The 15,385-nt window shown below is 50.1% G+C and overlaps 2 protein-coding genes across 2 annotated transcripts in view; one reads left to right on the top strand and one right to left on the bottom strand.

Moving 5' to 3' along the window:
* Nucleotides 1-146: 146 nt before the first annotated feature.
* LOC136196443 (protocadherin Fat 4-like) lies at nt 147-10,091 on the bottom strand. Its single transcript, XM_065985995.1, has 8 exons — nt 10,011-10,091; nt 6,067-9,963; nt 5,852-6,006; nt 5,660-5,795; nt 5,452-5,598; nt 823-5,397; nt 655-763; nt 147-595 (listed from the first exon to the last, which is right to left on the bottom strand). Exons 1-8 carry the CDS (start codon nt 10,054-10,056, stop codon nt 313-315), a joined length of 9,348 nt encoding a protein of 3,115 aa, XP_065842067.1. The 5' UTR covers nt 10,057-10,091; the 3' UTR covers nt 147-312.
* A 114-nt stretch (nt 10,092-10,205) lies between these two features.
* LOC136196799 (uncharacterized) overlaps nt 10,206-15,385 on the top strand; it is a 34,947-nt gene continuing 29,767 nt past the window's right edge. The window contains exons 1-10 of the mRNA XM_065986441.1: nt 10,206-10,275; nt 10,327-10,404; nt 10,456-10,494; nt 10,547-10,573; nt 10,624-10,697; nt 10,750-11,595; nt 11,668-11,840; nt 11,892-12,620; nt 12,674-12,737; nt 12,788-15,385. The exon at nt 12,788-15,385 is cut by the window's right edge and continues 26,896 nt beyond it. Coding sequence (XP_065842513.1) covers nt 11,299-11,595; nt 11,668-11,840; nt 11,892-12,620; nt 12,674-12,737; nt 12,788-15,385 — 3,861 coding nt within the window. The 5' untranslated portion in view covers nt 10,206-10,275; nt 10,327-10,404; nt 10,456-10,494; ... (1 more) ...; nt 10,624-10,697; nt 10,750-11,298. The remainder of the gene's footprint in view (nt 10,276-10,326; nt 10,405-10,455; nt 10,495-10,546; nt 10,574-10,623; nt 10,698-10,749; nt 11,596-11,667; nt 11,841-11,891; nt 12,621-12,673; nt 12,738-12,787) is intronic.

Here is a 15,385-nt window from a genome sequence, read left to right as displayed (position 1 = left end):
TGTATTGAGGTTTCGCGCGCAAACGCAGGGCTAAAAAATGTAGCTGGGGTAGCCGTAGCGACACTGCACGTGTAAAAATTCAAGCTATAAGCTCACATGTGGACTCGCTCCAAAAATGCAGCGCCTAAAAACAGAGAGATCATCTGTTAGCAATGAAAGACCATAGATTCTCCAATAAATGAATATGTGCAGACCGGCTACACATGGGATTCTCACTCAATGCCCGTGTAGTACACATACACAGATAAACATGCAACGAATATTGTGTCAGCAGAAACGAGCTCAGGCAATAGCTGCAGCTGCATAGTCTAATTAATCAGCTTCGTCTAAATCTTCAAAGCCTTTCACCAAGGACATATCCAACTCTGCCTGAATACGATCCAAGACGTCGTCTGTTGAAGAATAGATAGGATTGTGCTTCGACTCCATTGTATCAGCTCCGCTTCCAAATGGGGCCTCGTACAGCGGATTCTGTTTCGTAGCGCCAGATCCACCGTACATAGGATTGGTAAAAGCGATGTTGTCGCCGTCTGGCGTGAAGGCGACAGACGTCGGCATTTCGTCATCCTGCTCATTTCTTCTCCATTTGAATGCACTAGGCAAAATCCAAGAAAAATTAGATTGTTAGTAGGGAGGGAGAGAAAGAAGAATTACTAGGCTTTTTTCTTGGCTATGACCACTATCATGACAATCAGAAGAAGAAGCACAAGCGTACCAATGGCAACACCCGCAATAAGACCGACGCTGAGCCCCCCGGTACTTCCTATACATAGACGAGTGCTCTCTCAGCCAATGTAAGTCTATATCAATCTCAAGTCTTACCTGTATTTTCATTGGAAATTGGTGTTGGCGCTACTTCATTATTGACGTCAATTTTTACCGTAGCTGTTGAGCTGAGAAGATTGTCGCCACTGTCGACTGCAATGACGGCAAAAGAAAACGATTCGCCATTTTCCGTCAATCTGTCCAATTTAATCTCTCCACTGTCTCGCGAAATGGAGAACGGAAGCAATTCCCCAAGCGATTCCGTCTCATTGTTGATGAAATATCGGACTCGTCCATCTAGACCGTCATCGGAATCCACAGCGCTAACAGTGAGCACTACAGTTCCGACAGGCGTCGAACTGTGTATCGTTTTCTCGTACACCTCCTTATCGAAAACGGGATTATGCTTATTGACGGTGGCAACGTCGAGAACGACGTCACTTGTACTAGTCAGCGCCGGCGATCCTTGATCAGTGGCAACGACCTTAAACCTATACTGTCCTCCAGATAAAACGTTGGCCGACACTACAAGCCCGGTCGGACCGACAACGAAAGGAAGATTGCCGTCAGATTCGATTGAGTATTTAATGACAGCATTGCTCCCGACGTCGTCATCCGTTGCCGTCACAGTGAGCAACGGCGCTCCGATAGCGACGTTTTCATCGACGCTGGCCGAATATATTGGCTGGCTGAAGACAGGCGCATTGTCGTTGACGTCGAGGATCGCTACGGTGAGAGAGGTAACTGCTTGCAAAGACGACGATCCCTGATCGGCGGCCGCTATGCGAAGTACGTACTTCGACGTTTGCTCGCGATCCATTGGAATAAGGTTCGAGACTAATCCCGTCGACGGGTCGATAGAGAAGGCATTATCGATATTGCCTTGAATAATTGAATACGTTATCTTTCCGTTCGCGCCGATATCGCTGTCTGTCGCCTGTATAGTAATCACCGACTTTCCAATTTGATCTCCTTCGTAAATCGACGCTGAGTAGACGGGTAGGGAAAACACTGGCTGATTATCGTTGACGTCTTGAACAGCGACGTTTAGCAGAGCAGTAGACGACTGAGGGGGCTGACGTTGATCCGTGGCCACGACCGTAATCGAGTACTGGTCCTTCGTCTCGCGATCGAGTAGGCGCGAGAGGCTAACAATTCCAGTCGTCGCATCGACGCCGAAAACCGTCGAATCGCTGAGCGAGTAGCGTATGCCCGACGATCCCAAAGTTTCCCTCGCTCGCACTCGAGTCACGCTTATTCCCACACCGAAGTTCTCCGGAAGGGACACGGAGTACACGTTCTGATCGAAGACCGGTTTAAGTTGGCTCGGCTTTACGACGTTGACGGTCACGGCGGTCGTCTCGCTGCGCTGAGACGCTCCTCCGTCCGCCGCTCTGACGATCAGAGAATAGGCACTCTGCTTTGCACTGTCCAAGGATCCGGCTAGACTTATGACTCCCGTGTTTCTCTCTATGGAAAATCTACTGTTCGAATTTCCTTTCGCGATGGAAAACGAAACGTCGCCGTTCGTTCCGCTGTCCTTATCGGTTGCGGTGACTTGAAAAACGCTCGATCCCAGAGGAAGTTGATCGCTAATGGTCACGCTGTACGGCGTATTAGAAAAGACCGGCGAATTGTCGTTGACGTCTGTCACTATGACGGAAACTTTCGTCGTGGCGCTCTTTGAAGGTCGTCCTCCGTCGACCGCTTCGATTTCCAACAAATAAGAAGTGTCAGTTTCGTAGTCGAGTTGCTTGGCCGTTTGTATAACCCCTGTGTTGGAATTTATGACGAACAGATTCGCGTCGTTTCCGCTCACGATTTTGAAGGTGGCCTTTCCGTACGGACCTGGATCGGGATCGTGGACGACGACGGTTCCAACGAGACTGCCACTGCTAACGCTCTCTTGCACGATGAACGTGTATTGGTCGGTGGAGAATCTAGGCTTTGTGTTGCCTTGTACGGCCACTTGGATGCCGACTGTTGTCGTGGAAAATAAGGAGGGATCCCCTTCGTCTGTCGCTTTGATGATCAGGCTAAAATTTCTTATGTGACTCGTGTTTAGAACGGCTGCCGTCATGATGTCTCCTAGGGCCTTGTTAAGGCTGAAGTATCCGCCGGCTCCTCCAAGAAGACTGTAGCTGAATCGACCGTTGGAACCGGAGTCTTTGTCGGTTGCTGTGACTGCTGCAACACTGGTGCCAGGTGAAGTAGACTCGGGTATCGTGACCGCGTACTTCTGCTGCGAGAACGTAGGCGCATTGTCATTGACGTCGGAAATTGCCACTCTGACGTTCGCCTGAGCGGTTTGGGGAACTGGTCCCGACGACTTTGCAACGACGACGAAGTTGTACACCGGCGTCGTTTCTCTGTCTAGCGATTTGAGCACCGTGATTTGACCGGAGTTTGACGTCATGCGGAATGGAACTTTGCCTGGATTCGAAATGGAGTACGTCACGAAAACGGGTCCCGATTGCGTCGTCGCCAAGACGCTGGTAACCGAACTGTTCACAGCCGCGTTTTCGGCAATAGTCGCCGTGTACAGATCCAAGTCAAAGTTCAATACGTTCGCGTCATCTTTGAAAACGGTAACGGTGAGAAGACTCTGCGCTTGTTTCGAGGGATTTCCTTCGTCCGAGGCGGTTATTCCAAGTTGATAGGACGAAGGCGAGAGTCCTAACACGACGGTCGTACTAACCTCGCCGCTAGACGAATTAATTGCAAAATTTCCCTTGGAATTTCCGCTCGTCAGAGAGTACGAAACGCGTCCATTGCTTCCCGAATCCTTGTCGGTGGCTCGAACGGTCGCAATTTGCGTGCCGTTCGGAGCAAAAGCCGATACCGAAGTAACGTATTGTGATTGAGTGAACGTCGGAGAATTGTCGTTCACGTCGATCACTTCGACGTCGACCGTCGTCACTCCCGTTTGAACTGGAAATCCTGCATCCGTTGCTAAAATCGTCAGATCGTAGTCGCTCAATACTTCGTAGTCGAGAGATCCGTCGAGAATCAGATCGCCCGTTACGGAGTCGATCTTGAATTTATTGCCCACGTTGCCGCTAACGATTGCATAGGAAATTTTCGCGTTGACACCGGCGTCGTCGTCATTTGCTGACAGCCTGAGCAACGTTGAACTGCTCGAAGCACTCTCCTTTACTGGTACCGAATACTCTGCTTGCGAAAAAGTCGGTGCATGATTATTTACGTCGGTAATTGCTACGACGACTTGAGCTGTAGACGTCCGAATAGGCGACCCGCTATCCGTCGCAGAAACGGTGAAATTGTAGCTCGAACGCGATGGAAAATCAAACGGTACGTCAGTCGAGATCACTCCCGTCTGACTGTTGATAATAAAGCCCGATTTCTGACTCTTAATCGAGTACGACACGCTTCCATTTCCTCCGGCATCCGAATCGGTGGCGACGACTGTGAGTACGCTCGTTCCAATAGGAGTCGTTTCCTTAAGTGTTTCCGCATAGGGAAGTTTTTGAAACGACGGATCATTGTCGTTTACGTCGTCGACGTTGACCGTCACCGTCGCCGATCCGGTCCGGGGCGACGGAGCCGAATCGGCGGCGTAGACGTTGAATACGTATTGGGCGCGCGTCTCTCGATCAAACGACTGCAAAGCGGTGATCACCCCCGACGACGAAATGCGAAACATCGACTTCACGGCGGACGCCAACGAGTAAGTAATCACCGAATTGACGTCCTTTTCCGAAGCGGAGACTTGAATCACTCTCACGCCGACGAGATTGTTTTCGATCACGCTCGTCGAATAGGAAGAGACGGTGAACGTCGGTTCGTTGTCGTTGATGTCGGACACGGTCACAATCAACGACGCCGAGCCCGTGTTGGACGGGACTCCGCCATCGACTGCCGTCACCTTTAGTTGATACTTCGCAACCGTTTCGCGATCGAGAGTCTTGGCGACAGTGACGATGCCGTCGCTCGAGCGAATGGCGAAAGCCGAGTCCGTATTTCCCGACGATATGTTATAAGTTACCAATGCATTCGTTCCGAGATCGGCGTCGAGTGCCGTCAGATGAACGACCGTCGTTCCCACGAGAGCTCCCTCCGAAATCGTCTGCTGATAAATCGACTGAGTGAAGTAGGGCGCGTTGTCGTTCGCGTCGATGACGTTGATGCGAAGTTCGGTCGTCCCTTCGAGCGGCAAACCCGAGACGGGATTATCCTGCGCCCATATGAAGAGCTGATAGTCTAACTGGCCCTGATCGATGTCTAATGTGGCGGTAGTCACTACGGTGCCCGTGCCGGAATCAATAGCAAAGATGCCCTTTTCGTTTCCGGATCGAATTGAGTAGGTGACTTTTCCGTTCGATCCAGCGTCGCCGTCCGTCGCTGATATACGCGCCACGGTCGTTCCAATCGGAGCCGACTCGCTTACGTTCGCGGAAAAAACTTTCTGCTTGAACTGGGGCGCGTTATCGTTGAGATCGTTTACCGTTACGAGAAGAGTCGCCGTGGCCGTCATCTGAGGATCTGCATTGCTGACGGCTTTTACTGTTAGGTTGAAAGAGCTCTGCGCTTCTCGATCCAAGTAGCCGTTCACGTAGATGTACGCGTAATAAGAAAAGTAGGTTCGTACCGTAAAATTGTTTTTCTCGTTACCTAAAGTCAATGATTAATTAACAACGGTCGCTACTTCTGCTAACTTTCGTGTACCTGACGTAAACGAAAATCGAACCGACTGCCGAGAAAGCGTAGACGTTTCGGCTGTAGCGTAGAGTCGCGTTACGTATCGATTGCCTGTGCTGCCGTTTTCAGTTAGACTGGCTCTGTATACAGCAGCAGCAAATTTAGGCTGAGGATCTAAGCAGAAAGATCGGCATAGAAAAAAACCCATCTGTGGTCTGCTATGCCTAATACTTACCATAAACTCTTACAAGGGCGGCTGATGACGTTTTCTTCACTTTTCCCGCTACTGTCGCCTCGCAGTAGTAATTGCCACCATTTGCCTTCTGGGCATTAGACAGCGTATAATTCAAGTTCGTTGCTCCAGAAATAGCCTAGCAATACAGAAGTCTTTTTTTTGAGAAGTGAATTTTAGCCAAATGTTTCATACTTTTCCATTGAATGTCCACTGATAAGTTGGCGCTGGACTGCCAAAAGCGAGACACGACAGCGTAAAAGAAGAGCCGATCTTTACTGACACCCCCGTCGGTTGGATGGTAAATTTCGGACCGTTATCAACACAGACTTCTGGCTTGTTGTCTCCGTCTAGAAAAAAAATTGACATTTATAATAAAAATAATAATTATGAGATGCTTGTTCACTTACTGATGAAGAGAGCAGAGAAGCCGCTGTCTGCATGAATAGTGTAAGAGCTGTCGCTCGAGCTGTACACCCACACAGCAACGTAATCCCATCTGTTCAGTTTCAGTACTCCAGATGCGGCCATTGTATATGTTCCAGGAGTAGAGCTGTGCAGCGCTTGGAGTACAACCGAAGACGACGTGCTCAGCTGTCCATTGACAACCAGCATTAGTCGGAAGTTTCGACTTCCAAAGGCAGTTGCACTGTCGAGCCTTATGTTTGCCGACAGAAAGAAATATCCCGAATAGGGAGCCGTGAAACGTCCAGAGAACGGATCGAAGTTGGTTGTCGATTGAAACAAACCAAATCCCGTGCTCGGTTTGGCCCACTTTACTATTTGAGTGGAGCCAGTTCTTTCTACTTTGATGTCCGTGCCCAAGGTGGCAGCAAAGCCTGGAACGCTCTGATAGGACGAGTGATAGACGGCCGAGAAACCGCTTTTCTCGCTTATTTTCCAACTAGTGTCGACAGAAGAATGAACGTAAATCGAAAGCACTTGTCCCTTTGTGAGATACATTGCACCACTGAAGCTATGGGTGTAGTAGTTATTGGGCGAAGTTTGTCGTACCGAAAAAACGCCGTTGCCGTTCGACGGCTTGTTATCTACTGCGGCACTCGCTTGAAAAACTCCGGAAGCGGAGTCCGTCAATTCAATATTCGCTGCGACGATGTATATGCCCGTGTAGGGAACGGTGTATCTACCTGTCGTAGCGTCAAATCCACTGCCAGCGGCAAACAGTCCCTTGCCGCTGGTGTGCCAGCCGGATATTTCGCTCCACCCGGTTGCCCCGGCACCGGTAAAACTTTTGTCGGTAAACTTGTCCGCAAGGAAGCCGATTCCGGACGGTTTCGGTGAAATATAATGAACGCTGAAGCTCGTGTCTGCACGAACGTACCAATTCGTGTCCTGGGAAGTATCGGCGAACGCGGAAAGATAGTCGCCGGCCGAAAGAAACGTCGTACCAGCAATATTTGCCGTGTAGTAGTAACTCGGCGGATAGCCACGACGACTGTGAAGACCATTCGAAGTGTTAACTTTTCCATTAATGGCTATGTTAGCGGAGGTAAACGCATTATAGGCGTAATCTAATCGAATGTTTGCAGAGACGAAGTAAAGACCGTCGTTCGGCGCGTAGAAGCGACCCATACTGGCAAAGCGATTGTCGAGCGAAAAGAGACCCGGTTTCGTGGCGAGACTGTACGTAGAGATTTCGACCCAATTCGTGGTGCGATAGAGAGTGCTCGCGGCGACGTAACCGGTCGCCGCCGGCGTGTCGGGCATCTGCTTAAGCTGAAGAACGTAAAAAGTAGAGCCATCTACAATGGAATAAGAAGAATCGCTATCCGAATCTACGTAGACCGAAACGTATTGATTTTCTGCGAGATAGACTAAACCCGAGGCAAAGAGAGTCATCGGAGCTGATCCTTTATAGGAACTTCGTATGGCGTACGGCGTTTGACTAGTGCTATTGCCGTTGACGGCAATACGAGCAGCAACGTACTTCCCATTGGCATTTTGGACGATAATCTGAGCCGATATGTAGTAAATTCCTTGTGTAGACGCCTTGAATCTTCCCGTGGAAAGAAGACTATAGCCTGAGATTTCCGTCCATCCGACCTTTGTCTTTGGCTGAGAACTAGAAATCTCGCCTACGGTGTACGCAACTTTCGGCGCTTGCTGCGCCGCCGTGAATGAGCTACCAGCTGCGACATCCCAAGAAGCATCCGTATCCGAGTAAGCAAAGACGGAAAGATAGTCATTCGCTTTCAATTTGAATATTCCAGCTACGCTGCACGTAACCGACTTCTGATTCGGATCGTCGACGTTATTGACGGGAGTAGTCCGTTTGCCATTGACGGCAACCGTGCACTTGAATCCCGATCCGCCTGCGTTGACGAACTCGACGTTAGCGGTGGCGAAAAAGGTACCGTTGCTCGGCGCAGTGAATCGACCGGTCGAAAAGTCAAAACCGAATCCCTGCGACTGGAAAAACCCCTGCGTAGTCGACGACGAATAGGACGTCAGCTCCTTCCAGCCAGTCGAAGAGAGCGAGACCTTGCTCTTCAAATTCGCAGCAAAAGCCGGCATCGAAGCGGGTCCCGCAGCGAAACCAACAGAAAAGTCACTCGACGTCTTAACCATTACGGGAGCAGACGACTGATGTCGTATCTGCAGCGAAACAGTGTCGTCCGTCGAAAGTTTCACATATCCCGAGAACGAAAGAGTGTACGTTTGACTCGGAGGACTCTGTTTGACGGCAGTGAGACCGGCTGTCGAGCTCGCTACGCCGTTCACAGCCAACGCCAATCTCGTCTCCGCACCCGCATCACCGCTAACGTGCACGCTAGCAGAAACGTAATAGATTCCAGTTTGGGCTGCAGTGTAAATTCCTTTCGACGAGCTAAAGCTGGTGCCGGCGAAGAGAAGGCCGTACTTGTTACCCTTCGACTGCCACCCAGTTACAATTTTCCACGTGTTCTTATCACTTATAGACAGATCGGCGACTGGCTTGACGTGTATCGCCGTCCACGACGACGAAGAGAACAGACTGTGAACGGAGAGACCGCTTTCCGATTGAACGACGTAGTTCGTATCCTTCGTGGAGACAAACAGCGAAATCGTCTGTCCAGACTTCAGCCACAAAATTCCAGACAGGGCATAGGAGAAGTACGTCGACGCCGGAGTCGTCCACAACGATTGAAGCCCATTGACGACTTCCTTCGCGTCGATTCCGACGAAGACTTTCGTCTCGGAGTTGACGCTATCCAGACGCACGAGTCCGGAAACGAAGTAGGGTCCGTCTGCCGTCGCAACGAAACGTCCGCTCGTGGAATTGAATTTCGAATTCGCAAATTGTCCGCCCAAGCCGCTCGACGACCAACCGCCGATTTCCTTAGAGCCACTTTGACGGGCAACTCCCAAATCTTTTGTCAAATCGGCGTGCATTCCTAGTGTGGGCTGTGACAAGTCACTGAGAAAAACAGCGGAGAATCCGCTTTCTCCGTTAAGGTACCAAGACGTGTCGCTGTTCGAATTTATCCACACGGAAATGTAATCCCCAGCGTTTAATTTCACCACACCGGCCGCATTCATAGTATAGTAATTCGAAGGGGGTGAGCCTCGAATGGCGTGCAAGCCGTTATTGATGTCCGTTTTGCCGTTGACGGCGATTACTATACGAAAATAGGATCCCGTTGCATAGTCGAGTCTGATGTTCGCAGAGACGAAGTACGATCCGGCGCACGGCGCCGTAAATCGTCCCGTCGACGTGGATAGTCCCGTTCCGGAGCTGAACAGCCCGGTATTGTATCCTGTCGTTCTATACCCCGTCACTTCAATCCAGCCCGTTTGACGGTATCGTTTATATGCCGACGACATGTCGGCTAGGAAGCCAGGGAGCGATTTTTCGGGTCCGAGATAACGCACGTTAAAGGAAGAGCCCGCTAAAATTTTCCAGTTGGAATCGCTAGCCGAGTAAACTTGCACGGAGATAAATTCCTTAGCATTAATTTGCATGGCTCCCGTAACTGTTAGGGTATAAGTAGACGAGGGCGGGCGTCCGATAATTGCGTGCATGCCGTTATTCACGGTGCGATAGTTATTCAGTGGAACCAAGAGTCGAAAATAGGATCCCGTTGCACTGTTCAACTTTACAGTAGCCGTCACTAAGTAAACGCCCGATTTAGGGGCTGTGTAGCGACCTGTTGAGGCGCTAATTGGCGAACCGAATGAAAACTGACCGGCAACTTTTGAAGCATTTGCTGACCAGCCTACCAATTCAGTCCAACTTGCTCTTGTAAACGTCTTGTCTGCCAAAAATGACGCACTAAAGCCAGGATTTTCGTCTGCTGCTACTGCAACTGAGAGACATCCGTTAGATTCGTACGCTGTATCATTTAGAGTGTACCTGCTGCAGCTAGAAGGCCAAGATAAAACAGTAAAGCTAGCCGCATGACTTTGTGGGCTCCGCGACGTCCCCAACTGGGTCTGCAGCACGTGAGGATCTCACGTGCCTGGTTTTACTTCCTCCCACAAGAGAGACGACATTCCGCAATTTGTAGACACGCCCTAGAAGCATGCGGACCTCAAAGCATGCGTAGTCATAACTTTCAGTTTCAGAGAACGTTCTTGTCATATCAGGAAAACATGGCTCATCCTTCCCCAAGTTCACAGTACAGTCGTATTGTGCTGTTTATAAGGCTCTGTGAGCACCTTTTGTTTAGAGATCCTAAGCCAGAACCTACTATCACAGTTGGCGGTGCATCCGCTGAAGGAAACGGAGCTGTAGCTGTCAATAAACCGTGAAAAATTAAATATCCTGTCTAATTCAGCTATCGTTCGTCTTTTTGCAGTGTCACAAATTTTACGATTCATATGGAGCAGTATCAAGGGTAAGTGGTCTAAATTATTTCTAGAAGCAACTAACTAGTAATGGCTTTACAGTTCAAAGGTTATTGCCGAGACAACCCAGTATGTTAACTCGTATCCTGACGCAAATATGTACAATAAGACTTTGATAGTATACATTATGCCAGTGAAAGTGCAACAAGCAAGCAACAGCCACCGAAAGACAAGCAGGCAACAAGTCATAAAGGTGCCCCCGTAAGGGATAAAAATAAAGAAAATAATTTATTTACTTCCTGCAGGCACTAGTGATAGATTGGCTGAAAAATTAAGTCCAGATGAGAAACAAGACCTTTCCAAGCGCATTGCAGGGTACTGGAAACATATAGCAAGAAGGCTTGAAGTCCCAAATGAAGATATTACTATTATCGAGAATAACAACAGAAGGTGCGAAGATCAAGCTTCTGAAATGATATTGAAATGGGAAGAATTGGTCCGAGAGACAGCAACAATTGGAGCAATGTGCAAAGCACTGCTAAAAGAAGGCAAAAAAAAGACTGCAGGAGACACTTTTGCACTGGATAGCGAGGCACTCGATAAAGCTAAATCTTATGTACAGTAGCAGATGCGCACGTTTTCAAGAGAGATCGCGTCCATCCTTTTTTTTTTGTCTGTCCGGGTGGCGACTCTGTGACGTTTTTGAAGCTATTTTCGTCGCTCGTTCCCAGGCTCACGTGCGTAGTCACAAGTGGGGAGTGTCGCATAGCCCACGTTGTCTAAAGGCAGCGGTGTTCTCGAGAAAGATTGCTACAAAAGTATGTCACCATCGAGTTTGACCTGCTAAAACGACAATGTCAAATGATTCCAAATCGCGAGGCGAAAAGACGCCGTCTCGACAAACCCAAATCTCCCGCCACTTCGTCACCGTCGTTCTAATCGGTCTTCTCGCCCTGAACGTGAGCTCTCAATCAACGAGAACGGACAACGTCGCCCCGGATGCCATCGTATCGACAAGCTCGACGTGCAGAGAGTCATTCTGCGCTTTCGATTCCAGTCTAAAAGCAATTCAGTGCGACAATGTTTGCAACACGACGTGCCCTAACGGTCAATACTACGATCTTTTCAGCATCGGAAATGCCAAATCGACGGTAAAAAGACCGAGATCCTAATGTTACTCATAAATCTCGTAAATGGGCGGGGCTATGACATAATATTTGTAGGTGGCCAGCGGCCCTTCGAGGCCAAACTCGACGTCCCCATCCTATCGCTTCCCGACGTCGAGTCCCGGTGGACTTCGGCTGACTCGACGTGGATTCGAATTGCCAAGTCGAGCGGAACTCGATAGTGGCCTCTTCGTTGGGGCTTGGGTCAACCTACGCAACGCAAGCGACGGGTAAGGACATCTCATGAAAAGTCGACTTCATGACGAGAATTGTTTCTCTAGGAAATATTCGATTCTGCAGGAAGTCGATGGAATCATTCTCTTCGATCTGGCTCTGGAGAGAAAGTCTGGCTCGTCCTACATTAGCCTTACCAATTCGTTTCAAGTGGAAACGATCGTTGCGAGCGACGCTCGACCGGAGACCTGGTTTCACGTGGGCGTCGTCCTTTCGCCTGGCACGGCTCGCCTCTTCGTCGACGGATCGAACGTGGGCGGCAACGTCGCGTGGAACGCGAACGCGAGCTGGCCGCCGTTGATCGACGGAACGCTCGCGGTGGGCGACACATTCGACGGCTTTCTCCAAGACGTGCGAATCTATACGCGACCGTTATCGTCCGCCGACGTCGGTCGTCTCGCCGCCGGCGCGGAGACTCTTTCGGGAGCGGCACTCCACAAGGAGTGTCTATGCACCGATTCTCATCCTATAGTTAGCGGCGACGACGATTCGCTTTGCGCCGACGGCTCGTCGACTATTGCGCGACTCAACGAGAACGCTTTCTATCCGGAATTTATCAACGACGACGATTTGACGACGGTTTGGCGAGCGAGAGTGAATGCGACCGAAGCCAACGTGACTCTTCGCTTTTCGGAGATCGTAAACGTCACCGCAGTCGACGTCTACTTTGCCTCGTCGACGCCACGCGCTCTCGGAATATTTCTTTCGCCTGACGGGGGACAAACCTGGAGGGCATTGCAGTATATTTCGGAAAATTGTACGAAATGGTTTAGCAGGTACGTTACATGTCTTAGATGGTATTGTCAGCTAAAATGAGCTTCTCTTTTAGCGTGAGAGACGCTGTTTGTCTAGTGGGGCTCGATCCTGTTCCTAAAGCCAACGTATCTTTCACTGTAAGTAGACGAAAGGCATCCAGCTGCTAACCTGTACACTGTTCTACTAGTTTAACGCTTCCCTCTTTGGAAACGACCGCTCGTACGTCGAAGGAGACGTTCTTCAGCTTCGATTGTACGGTCTCTATACGGGCACGGCAGACGTGTTTACAATCCGGGAGGTGAAGATCTATCCGACTACTACTGCGTCGCCAAATCTTCACTCGCCGTTTTTCGTCGCCGATTCTGATGCCTCGTCGACGTGCTTCACCGCCTCGTACATCGAAGCGGCGTCTGAAAAGCGTCCTTTCGTTCCAATAACGGCGGATAAAGATGGCCAACCGATCGACGACGTCGCCTCGTTCTACTACGGTTCAGGCGCCGACCCGGCGACGGCGACGGCGCCAGCGACGTCGTACGAACTCTCGCAAACGTCGACGCTTTACATGGTTCAAGACACGCAGAAAAGACTCTCGTTGATGATGATTCTCGGCAAGAACAGTCGCGGCTCGGCATTCGTCAACGTCAAAGTGAAGCCGAGCGGCGGAGCGACGTACGACAGCTTCTCGAACGTCACCTTTCTGGTTCAGAACAGAAAACCAGACTCATTTAATTTCTACTATAAGCTGATCGACGCCACGGATGAAGTGTCCGCCGTTTTTAACTACGGCTCTGTAGCTGGATTTGCCGTCGGATATTTTCCCAGTGACGCGTCGCTCTGCTATCAAATCAGTTTTCCTAACGTTCCAAGCAGCGCCGAATGGACGTCGTTGACGTCTGACACGTTTTTGTTTCCGTTTACCAATCCCACGGGGTTGGACGGCGGACTTTCGATTGTCTCCGCCGTGTCGCCGGGAAACGGCGACATCGTGTACAAGTACAACGTGTCTCTCGACGACGTGACGGACGGCGCTCGATTGGAAGTGTGCACGACGTCGTGCGGCGAAGTATTCACCAAGACGACGTTTACGGCGGACGTTTTCGAGAACGCGACCGTTGGGAGTACGATCGCCGTTCTATCGGCGTCGGATAGCGATACAGGCGATAATGCTCGTCTGACGTATGAAATCGTTTCCGGCAATGGGGAGAAAAGCTTTTCGATCGACTCGTCGTCAGGCGAAGTTTCAGTGGCAAAGAGTTTGGACTATGATGCCGGAACCAGAAACTATCACCTGACGATAACGGCACGGGATCACGGAACGCCGTCGCGAACGGCGACGGCACAGCTATTCATAACCGTAGCTAATTCTAATGACATTGCACCGGTGTTCGACCGAGGATCATATTCCGCTTCTATTGACACTTCGTATCCCATTGGTAGAGCTATAGTCAGTGTCAGTGCCAGCGATCCGGACGGACGAGGAATTGTGCTCTACTCCATACAATCAGGCAACGTTGGAAATTATTTCAAGATTGATGCGAGGACGGGCGACGTTTCTCTGAGAGCGAGCCTGTCTGGAATAGTTACGGATCGTGTCTTTCTTCGCGTGACGGCGTCAGATCGTGGCATTCCTTCGCTGACGTCTTCGGTCTACGTGAATATCACAATCGCTCTTTTGAATCGATTTGCGCCGCAGTTTGAACCGTCTTCGTATGCTGTTGACGTAGACGAAAATCTTCCGGCCGGCTATCAGGTTATCATCACGAATGCGACGGATCGAGATGGCGACCCATTGACCTACTCTATTCTTCTGGGAAACACGACGGCATTTTCCATCAGTTCATCAAACGGCACGGTCTACACGAAAGTTCCGTTGGATTTCGAAACGATACAGTCGTACGCGCTTCGCATTCAAGCGACAGATGGACGCAGTCCAGCGAAGACAGCAGTCGCTAGTCTAACAGTGAACATCGTGGATTTGAATGACAACAGACCCCGTTTCATCTCAGCTACGTCGCCGCCGACGTATAACGGCACCGTACGCGAAGACGACAAGCCAGGAACCATTGTAATCCATGATTTGCGGGCTGAAGACGCCGATTCTGGGGCAAACGGTCGTTTGACTTATAGCATCATAGGAGGCGACACCGGCGGCGTGTTTTCCATCGTGTCGGACAGCGGCGTAATAGACGTAGCGGCGTCTTTGGACAGAGAGACGAAGAGCTTTTACGAACTCGTAGTTTTAGTGAAAGACGATGGAAATCCTTCTTTGAATTCTACAGCCACCGCGTTCATCTCGGTGACGGACGCGAACGATAACGCTCCACAGTTTGATCTATTTTCTTATCGTGCAACGATCAGGGAAAATTCTCCTGTTGGAAGCAGTGTTGTAGTTATCAAGGCAACAGACAGTGACGTCGGTTCGAACAGTGTCATCACGTACTCGATCAGCACTTTCGCGAATATTTTCTCTATTAACTCTACAACCGGACTAGTGACGACGGCGGGGAGTCTCGATTATGAAACTACGAGAGAGTACAGAGTCAATGTCGTTGCTACAGATGCTGGTACCCCGCCTTTGTCGACAGCCGTCGTGCTAGTTGTCACAGTAACGGACTTCAACGACAATGCTCCCCTGTTCACTAAGTCTACCTTTACTGGCTCCGTTAGAGAAGACGCTGATATTGGAACGTCTATCCTCAAAGTATCAGCCAGCGACGGAGACGTTGGGGCCAATGCTCGAGTTTCTTACGCTTTGGTCGATTCTAGTGACCCCTTTGCTGTAAAC

The sequence above is a fragment of the Oscarella lobularis genome, chromosome 16 (genome assembly GCF_947507565.1).
Source record: "Oscarella lobularis chromosome 16, ooOscLobu1.1, whole genome shotgun sequence".
NCBI lineage: Eukaryota > Metazoa > Porifera > Homoscleromorpha > Homosclerophorida > Oscarellidae > Oscarella > Oscarella lobularis.
The sequence above is the reverse complement of the archived record's forward strand: the minus strand, read 5'-3'. Positions and strand labels throughout refer to the sequence as shown.

What these genes read in the sequence shown, in the direction of transcription:
- LOC136196443 (XM_065985995.1), bottom strand. Translation starts at nt 10,056, where the DNA reads ATGCGGCTAGCTTTACTGTTTTATCTTGGCCTTCTAGCTGCAGCAG. An exon ending in AGTGGACATTCAATGGAAAA is followed by an intron (nt 5,796 to 5,851) that starts GTATGAAACATT and finishes CTGTATTGCTAG; the next exon opens with GCTATTTCTGGAGCAACGAA. An exon ending in CGCCCTTGTAAGAGTTTATG is followed by an intron (nt 5,599 to 5,659) that starts GTAAGTATTAGG and finishes CTTTCTGCTTAG; the next exon opens with ATCCTCAGCCTAAATTTGCT.